Consider the following 9,462-nt stretch of genomic DNA (forward strand, 5'->3'; position numbering starts at 1 on the left):
GCTGAGCCTGCGCGTCCGGAGCCTGTGCTCCGCAACGGGAGAGGCCACGACAGAGGAAGGCCCGCATACCACAAAAAAAAAAAAAAAAAAGAATGGACCTGAGGACACGGTGAGGGGGGAAGGGTAAGCTGGGACGAAATGAGAGAGTGGCAAAGACATATATACACTACCAAATGTAAAATAGATAGCTAGTGGGAAGCAGCCGCATAGCACAGGGAGATCAGCTCGGTGCTTCGTGACCACCTAGAGGGGTGGGATAGGGAGGGTGGGAGGGAGACGCAAGAGGGAGGGGATATGGGGATATATGTATACATATAGCTGATTCACTTTGTTATACAGCAGAAACTAGCACACATTGTAAAGCAATTATATTCCAATAAAGATGTTTAAAAAAAAAAGAATTGTTCAGAACCAAAGTTTTAAAGGTTAACTGCTAGTGCCTCACACATAATACAGTAGTTTTGTTAGTAGAACAATATTCAGTTACATTCGGTATGTCAACCCTGCAAAGTATATCAGCCATGACGATAAATTAGTGGAGTTTTTGCATAAAGCAGCTGTTTAAAAGACCTTGGTCTCCACACAGAGAAAATATGCTGTCTTTCTGCTTAAGTGCAAAAGAAAAAAAGCCTCCACTAAAAAACTGTCAAGTTAGCTTGCTATTTATGCCAAGAAAATTTCAATCAGGATAAAAAGGCCTTAAGTCTCCTGCCAGAAACACACACACACACACACACACACAGCAAAACTCCAGATCCAAGTGCTAATTCATGTTCTCTGTTGCTCATGGCCATATGCCAGACCTGACTAGAAATCCACGGTGTGGGTACCCAGTCTTCTGTGCTGAGTCTGGGAGCCCCAGAGATTGAGGTCCAAAGTGAGAGGGCCTGAAATCTCACCCAGCCTTGACTACTTATGAGCTAAATGATTCTGGAGCTCTATGTAAACACTTTATAAAATACTAAGTAGGATACAAATGTAAAGTGGTATAACCTTACCGACTGTTATGGGTTGAATTGTGCCCCCCCAAAAAGACACATTGAAATCTTAACCCCTAGGACCTCAGAATGCGACCTTGTTTAGGAACAGGGTCTTTGCCTATGTAATTAGTTCAAATGATGTCATTCGGGAGTAGGGTGGCCCCTCATCTAATATGACTGGTGTCCTTATAAGAAGAAGAGAGAAAACACAGAGGGAAGGCCATGTGAAGACGAAGCAGGGGCTGGAGTGATGGCTCTACAAGCTGAGGAACACAAAGAACTGCCAGCAGCACCAGAAGCTGGGAGAGAAGATGGAACAGATTCTCCCCCCAGAGCCCTCAGAAGGAACCAACCCTGCTGACACCTTGACTTCAGACTTCTGGCCTCCAGAGCTGTGAGAGAACACATTTCTGTTGTTTGAAGCCACCCAGTGTGTGGCACTTTGTGACAGCCGCCCTAGGAAACTAACACACCAACCTTCATTGTCAATATAGAGAGAGGAAAATTCTCAAGACATGGTCCAAGCGAAAATAAATTCATGGCTGCAGAACAAGTGAACAGAGCTCTAGGCGATGTTCATAGATCCCTCTAAAGTCAGTGTTTCTCATCTGAGGGTGATCCCCCCACCCCAGGAGACACTCGGCAGTGTCTGGAGATAAATTTGCTTTTCACGACGGGGAAGGGGGTGGTGGCATATGCTACTGGCATCTAATGGGTAGAAATCAGAGAAGCTGCTCGACATCCCACAGTGTACAGGGCACCTCTCACCCCCACTGCAGCAAAGAATGACCTGACCCAAAATGCCAACAGTGCCACTGTTGAGTATCCCTGCTCTAAACTCACACAACTCAGAGAATTCTAGAACGATAGAAAAAGGAGAGGGTAGAGTCAGAGAGTCCTGGGCTCAAGTCCTGTCTCTTACTTCCTAATTTGACCTCCTGATTTAAGAGTCTTAGTCCCTCTTGTGTCTGTTTTCTCAACATTATAAAATGGTGATAATTCTATCACAGGGTTCTTCTGAGAATTAAGTTTAAACACCAGAGAGCGGTTTATTTTAAGTCATCAGTTAAAATGCTGACTAAATACCAGTTAACAACAACCCGATTATAAAATGTTTTGCCCCTTGTCGAGGGAAGGAACCTCGGGGCGGGGGGGGGGGGGTGGAGGAGGGCAGGGACTCCCCGAAGCTCAGCCCTTCCCAGGAGAGGGCGTAAGTCGGGCCCCGCGGGTGGCAGGGTGGGGCTCCAGGTCCGCCGGGCCTTGAGCCTGGGCGCAGCAGGTGCGCGGCCACCTTCGGGGGGGGGGAGGGGGCGGGGGGGGGGGGGGGGGGGGGGGGGGGAGGGCAGGGAGGGAGGCAGGTAAGGGGGGAAGGCAGGTAAGTGGCTGGTGAAGAGAGTCGAGTCTTATATCCCTAAGACCAGCCCCCCAGGTTTGTTACAGATGCCGGTTCTTCCCTTACAGGCTCTCTGCAGCTAAAACCAAGCTGGAACTGATCCCCAAATGCAGTCCTTAAATGAGATAAGGAATGTGAACGTTGCTGGAACACGCCAGGTCTTCATCCTAGGGCTCTCCTAACCCCTTGCCAACGAGACCCAATCCCAAGACCACCTGCCGGGCTGGAACTTGAGGTCCCAACTCCGCAGTGCCCCCCTCCGGAAATAGCAAATCCAGTCTCCTAACCCTGCACACTGCTCCCTCCTTGACCAAACCAGAAACCTTCCCCACCCAACACCCTGGAACATCATGCTGAATGAAAGAAGCCAGGCTCTAAGGAGGGCGTTCGTATGGTTCCACTTGTATGAAGCTGAGCCGCTGGCAAAACGAGATGACTGTGATAAGAGTCAGGACGGTGGTCGGCCTCGTGGGTGGGTAGGTGGGGGTGACAGGAAAGGGGCGGAGGGGCTTCCAGCGAACTGGTCATGTCTCTTGTCTTGGTGGTCACAAGAGTGTGAGGACTTTGTAAAAAGTCATCTAGGATTTTTGCACCATCCAGAACGTATCTTACACTTAAAAGTGAAAATCAACCTGTCCCACAACGCCGGCACCTCCACTCGACCATCGTGGGGAGAAAGAAAAGCACTGTGTCCAGGGCGCAACCAGTCCGGCAGCTGGGCACTGGGCGAGTGGTGGGCGCGCGCCCCTCCCCCCTGGGACGTCGGTTTTCCCTCCAAGGGACCCGACTCCTTCTCCCTTCTCGGGGTTTGCGGGGTTTTGTTGGAGGTCAGGCGGCGACACAGGTCTGGGCTTGGCACCTCGCGGGCGCCCTGAGAAAGCCAGCGCGGCCTGTAACGACGGTCGGGGAAGAGACTAAGGCCACTTCTCCATTCGTTAGCCCCACGGCAGGTTCGTTTCACCTTTTACCTCCCGGGGCGGGGCCAGGAGGGAGGCGCGGTAGGGGCGGGGCGGGGCGGGGCGGGGCTTAGTGGAAGGGGCGGAGAAGTGGCGGGCGGGGCCTCGCCTCGGAACGGAAGCGCGAACTACAGCTCCCACAACACCCCGCCGTCCCGCGGTTGGCCTCTGACGTCGCGAGAAGCAGCCGCTGGGGCGTCTGCGCGGACAAACGGAAGTGTAGGTGACCGTCTGAGACAGCACCGCCAAGCTGGGAACCGGGGAGATGGCAGAGACGGAACCCAAGACCGTGCAGGATCTCACCTCGGTGGTAAGGGACGGCTGTGCGCGGCGCGCCCGAGGCCGCCGCATCCCCGGGGGGCGCCGGCGAAGTCCGAGCACCGAGGCGCCCACTCCGCGGCCGCGCGGGGCAGGTCTCTGGAAACCAGGTTTCTAGAGGCTTCGCGGCCCTGGCCTGTCCACCTTGACCCCCCGGCCGCTGGCTGTAGGTCCCTGCGTCTGCTGACGTGCCCAGCCAGACGCGACCCCGGCTCCCCGCAGCTCTCCTCCTTACCCACTCTGCTCTGCGCGCCCCACCCCAAAACACCCGACGCCTTGGGAATCGCAGCGGGCCCAGACGGGGCGGGGGGCGTCACCAGCCCCCCGAGTCTAATTTGACAGGTGGGGAAACTGAAACCCGGACAGGGAAATCGAAGGCCACCGAGCTGCGGAGAATTGGGGCCGGAACCCGGAATCCTGGTCTCCCCGTGGCACCAGGGCTCCTATCCTGATCTCGTGAAGGTGTCTCGGGGTAAGCGTGGGCTGTTGTGTTTTGTTGTTTCACAGGTGCAGACACTCCTGCAACAGATGCAAGATAAATTTCAGACCATGTCCGACCAGATCATTGGAAGAAATATCCTTTATTATGGGGAGGTGTCTCAGACTGACCCCAAGGTGTTGTGTTTTGTTGTTTCACAGGTGCAGACACTCCTGCAACAGATGCAAGATAAATTTCAGACCATGTCCGACCAGATCATTGGAAGAAATATCCTTTATTAGTAGTCAGTCTCTGCTGGGCCTTTGGATCCCAGTTTCCGGATGGTGGTGGCGATAAGTGGGTGGTTTGCAGGTCAACTTCCACTAGTCATTTACCAGATTTTTTTTTTTTTTTTTTTTTTACTGAGCTTAGATGCACACTTCCTGAGAAGTACTGTGCAAAGAGCTGGGCATACAGCTGAGCTGGATCCCTGGCCGCGAGGAACTTACAGTCTACCGGTAATGCTGCCTAGCATGACTGACTGTTGACCGTGAGCGAAGCGCTCATGTGTGTCGCTCCTGTGATCCTCACCATCACCTGATGAAGCGGTGGTAGCGTTACCTTTGTGTAGCGGATGAGGAACCAGGAAGCTTAGAAAAGTAAAAGAACTTGCCCAGGTCCCATCACTAGTAAAGGGGAGGGCTGGGATTTGGTCCTCACCCCGGACTCCTGTGCTCTGAACCAGATTCTAACAGTATGCAAAGGAAATTGGAAAACCACTTTCATGAAGACACTGTGTTGAAGGTTGTAGTCTGCAGGGCCCTGGAGGAGAGGGGTAAGAAGTGGGAGCTGTTGGTGCCGTCTTTAACTTCCCCACTTGATGACATGAGCAGTCGCATTGATGACCTGGAGAAAAACATCGCAGACCTCATGACACAGGCCGGGGTGGAAGAGCTGGACGGGGAAAACAAGATCCCTGCCACACAGAAGAGTTGAAGGTGAGGGGAGCGAGGGACAGTAGAAGTGTGGTGCATGTCCCTGTGGTTTTGATGTAGTCGGACTTTCTCCGGATCTGTCCCCAGCCAGGATCTAGCAAGCGTCCCTTGTATTGTTCCCCTTGTGGACTCCAGGCTTTGAATTTATCATGCCAAACTAATTCCTTGTGAAGAATTTATTTTCCCTGTTTTTATCAATGAGACCTAGATCTCTAGTTAAGACCATTAGTTAATATTAGATAACCCCTGAGTTTATATCATTATGGCGAAAACAAGTGTATTTTGTTGGCCTGATAATTCTTATCACTGGCAGATTTTCCAATGGTTTATTTTGTTTTGTTTTTTAAAGAGAACACGCACATTGCCACCTTCATAAATGCCATAAGTTCTAAGGATTCTCTTGGGAACACCCCCTGCACTAGGTAAATGCCAGGACAATGACTGATTATGATTTAGATGACCTAGGTTGTGGCCACATTAAGCCTTCGCCCTAGAGTTGATTTGTTTTTCCATTGCAGAGTTACATATATCAGGAGAGACTAATAATCCGAAATACCCGTTACAGCGAGGTAGCTAGACGCACAGATGACTGCCATGTTCTCACCATAGTGGGTTCCTCCATGACAAGCCTTTTCCTGAGTGTGGTGGTTACTTCATTGCAACCCAAAAGTAGTTTTTGAGCTCCCTTTGTTCCCATCCCATTTTTAGCATTTTAATTCCGTATAAAAATAAAGTTTACTGTGAATGTTGAGGTAACTAGAGTACCAAGCAAAATACACAGTAAAAGACACCAAATTCCTTTTTTGTTTTCTGAGCGTGTCCTGGCTGGACCCAATGATAAGTAACTATGAAGTACGGGTTGCTTTGAAGTCCAAGGAAGTAAGTAGAGGTTTAGGAGGTAAGAGACTTAAATTTACTGTTATCTTAACAGTAGATTGGGTCGATGCACTATGTTAGTAAATCACATAGTTGTTTTGTGTGGTTGTTATCTTGATTCCTTAATAGACTTGGGCAATGTCCTGCCAGTCTTAGGAGCTTCTCTGGGTCTCATGTCGTCCGGTGTACAAAAACCCCATCAAGTGAAAGAGAACAGATGGAAGAATTTCTCGAGTGATGGGCATATGCAAGGAAAGGAGTGGGAGTAGAAACCAAATTCACAATAATCTTTAATAAAGATTTGCATTGTAGTTTTGCTAGGATATTGTGCAGAGAAAACACATTCAATTCAAATGAGGATTGTGAAAGGATTTTTAGTTGCTAATTCTATGTATTATTTTTATTTGTCCCTACAGAATGAATAGCACGTTGATGGCTTTTGCTTTTTCAACAGGTTGCTCATCTACACTGGAATCTGGAACACCCTTTTTACAAGCCAAGGGAAGACAGATGGCTTTTTGCAACTCACTACTATGTGTAGACAGGTTTTATATTATAAAGTGTGCATTCTTCTTACCACATACTATAGAGTTAGTTTATAGAGTGATTTCCCTCCCCCGCCTCCCATGTTTCCTGAACATGGTAAATTCACGTCTTGGACCTTGGTCAGTTGTGCTATTAAACACTAAAACTTTGGCAGTTCCTGCATACGATTGTCAAATTTTTTAGTGTATTTTTGTGAAGTCACTTTTTTTCTATCATTCCCTTTGTAGTAGTTGCTGTTTGATAAAAGTTGCTGTGTAATTTTTTTATTAGACATAGGGTGGATCCTTGGTTATAATAAGATTTTGTGAAGTAAGGCATTTATAGTTAAGGTTCTTTGATTCTCAGAGTGACTGATGAGTGAACACCAAATAGTGTGTTGGTGACACTTTCCAAGTGGTTAAAAACATTTAAAATTGTGTATTCAGAAATATCTGGCACTACTCTGTCGCCAAAGCTCGGAATGGAACCATGATTTTATGCCTGAGTCCTTGAGGTCAGATGCTACAGAAACGAAGAGTGACCACGGCCACTTTAGTGTTAGAATTTTTTAATATGGACAGTGACAGAGTTGCCTGATGTGACGAGGCTTTCAGCAGCTAGAGTTTTGCATGAGGTTTAAACCTTCAGTAGGACCCTACCTTGTCCATGTACAGCAGTTACCATAGGAAATCTGGCAGGACTTTACAACTAAGCTACTCCATCCTTTGAGCTACTGGCTGGGAAAAGAAACAGAAAAGGAAAACAGACCATGTTAAGTCCATGCCTACTAAATAACTAGTTGTAGGCTTGAGTTTGTAAGAAATAGTTTCTTTAAACTGTTTTTCCCCTAAATTCGAGCAGAGTAGTGGCTTTATTACCGATAATGGGAGACAGGGAAAATAACTCCTGCGGCTCAGCCTGCAGTGTCAGGAGTGCTGACAGTGTCAGGAGTGTCAGGAGCCCCAAGGCAGTGTTGATGGGAAGGAGACCGGTGCAGCTGTCACAGCAGGATGACTCCGTATAGGGACTACGGAAGAAGGTGGGGAGTGGGGCAGTGCTTCGGGGAGGGAAACCCCTAGTCAACACAGTGTGATTTTTTTAAAGTTTCCTCTGGCACTAGTCTTAATTGTTTGAATTGCAAATATATAATAATATTAAGGAATAATTTGTCCTATTTATAAATTATATGGGGAACACAGAGGAGTCGATTTCTTCTGGGATAAAATGAATTCCCCACTCCTATCACCGAGCCGCAGAAACTCCCTCACTGGGCCGGTAGGTCGCGAGGTGTGGCCCTGAAAGCCCAGAGCCAGCTGGACTCAGGGACTGGATGGAACCGCGTGCAAGATGCTTCCAAGCCTGGGAAATGGCAAGTGGGCAGTCGGGATGCAAGCAGCTGGCTTCCTTGAGTAACAGGAGTGTTTCCCCTGACCAGAAATACCTGCCATGAATAAAGGTGCCTGAAATCCTGCTGTCGACGCTTCCTTTGTGTCAGAAACGATTGGTTTGGTTTTCCGCGTTTTCATACCATTTCAGATGATCGGCTAGAAGCTCTGGAAGGATTCAGTACCCATAGCCAAAGCGGGGACGGGAGGCACGGGGGAGACTGGTGCCAGAAGGGAAGCCGAGGAGTGTGGAAGCCTCGGGCTGCAGGGCTCACGGCCAGAGCGAAGGAGAGCGACGCCCTCCGGGGTCCCCAGGGAAACCTTCACCAGCAGAGAAGGGTTTGTGCTCACTTGGGGGTAGCATCTTCCCGGCTCATGTGATTCACCTGATGAAAATTCGCAATGCACGTGAGCTCAGGAGAGGCTCTGAGCCCCCAGAGCAGAAATGGGATTTAACTCATCTGCCGGTTTCCAAGTTACTTAACCAAGGATTTTTTTTTTTTAATACTTGGCACTTAATTAACACTTCATAGAGCCTACATGTGGTGTGAAACACACCTGAGGAGACAGCGGTTAAAGAAATCCAATAAATAGCTCCCGGTTCATTTTATAAACACTCGCTTCACGTTCCCCAGTCTCCAGGTAAAGCTTCAGCCTGGGCTGGGGTGCCTCCACATTGTACAAAAGGATGCTTTTCCTCACGTGGTCCCTGTGAAGTGCAAAGTGCAACACCTGCTAAGTTACGGGCCTGATCACCCATAGTCGGGTGCTCAGGCCACAGCCTCCTGGGCCCGAGGCACAGCTATTTCCCCTCCAGCCGCCCCGGCGACCGGGGTTCCAGGCACCCTCCCTGTCCTGGAGCCTCTGCTCCGCGAAGGCTTCTAGCATGGTGAGCGTGGCCCCTGTCTAGTTCCAGGCATAATCTTTGGGTGCAGGAAAATCTATCTGCCTCTCTTATTCTCCAACTATTTTTTGTTCATTTAAAGGCCCATGAAGTTCCTACTCAGCTAAGAAATACAGCTAGCATGGAGTTGTCTGCAGCAAGCAAAACAGCCTTAGGTTTGATTAAATGCCGTCTTTTTTCCAAGCCCGGAGGCCCCATCAGCTTCCTCCTTTGGCGTCTCGTTAATCGTGCTTTCATTCAAGCCACAGGATTTTTAAATGTTTTAATATTATTTTATCAATTTATTTTTTTCTGCTGTTTCATGTCTGAAGTGCCATTGTGTTTGAAACTTATCAGAACAAACATACAGTACTTCAGGTGATTCAAGGTTCATCTGCCTTTGTGAGTCCTTGGAGCCCTTAACCGCACTTAGAGCATAGTTGCTATGGGGACAGAGAGTCCAACAAACAACTTACAATGAACTTTTAAAAATTCTGTTTGTAAATTGAAGGTTTCCTGTATGGGTAACTATGTTCCCTTTTTTTATTCTGTAGTTTAAATATTTTAATTAGATTAAAATGGAGGAATTTTCACAGTATGTTGTCAGATCTAACCCTGAAATTTAACTGGCGACAATTAATGATTGGTAGCAGCTCCCAGCACCTCTGAAAGCATGTATCATAGACCGGCGTGCTGTGCAAGCATTTTGTTTACGCTATTTGGCTTCATCTCT

At 48.6% G+C, this 9,462-nt stretch overlaps 1 protein-coding gene across 1 annotated transcript; it reads left to right on the forward strand.

The window, feature by feature from the left end:
* The first annotated feature begins 3,483 nt into the window (after nucleotides 1-3,483).
* HSBP1 (heat shock factor binding protein 1) lies at nucleotides 3,484-7,931 on the forward strand. Its single transcript, XM_007118760.4, has 4 exons — nucleotides 3,484-3,639; nucleotides 4,155-4,221; nucleotides 4,943-5,063; nucleotides 6,391-7,931. The coding sequence occupies exons 1-3, from the start codon at nucleotides 3,595-3,597 to the stop codon at nucleotides 5,059-5,061; spliced, it is 231 nt and encodes a 76-aa protein (XP_007118822.1). The 5' UTR covers nucleotides 3,484-3,594; the 3' UTR covers nucleotides 5,062-5,063; nucleotides 6,391-7,931.
* Nucleotides 7,932-9,462: the final 1,531 nt, after the last annotated feature.

Source organism: Physeter macrocephalus, chromosome 17 (genome assembly GCF_002837175.3).
Source record: "Physeter macrocephalus isolate SW-GA chromosome 17, ASM283717v5, whole genome shotgun sequence".
Lineage (NCBI taxonomy): Eukaryota > Metazoa > Chordata > Mammalia > Artiodactyla > Physeteridae > Physeter > Physeter macrocephalus.

Excerpts from the sequence above, each read along its gene's own strand:
- HSBP1 (XM_007118760.4), top strand. The coding sequence starts at position 3,595 with ATGGCAGAGACGGAACCCAAGACCGTGCAGGATCTCACCTCGGTG. Across the intron at positions 3,640-4,154 it reads TGCAGGATCTCACCTCGGTG|GTGCAGACACTCCTGCAACA; the intron begins GTAAGGGACGGC and ends GTTGTTTCACAG. Across the intron at positions 4,222-4,942 it reads CGACCAGATCATTGGAAGAA|TTGATGACATGAGCAGTCGC; the intron begins ATATCCTTTATT and ends TAACTTCCCCAC.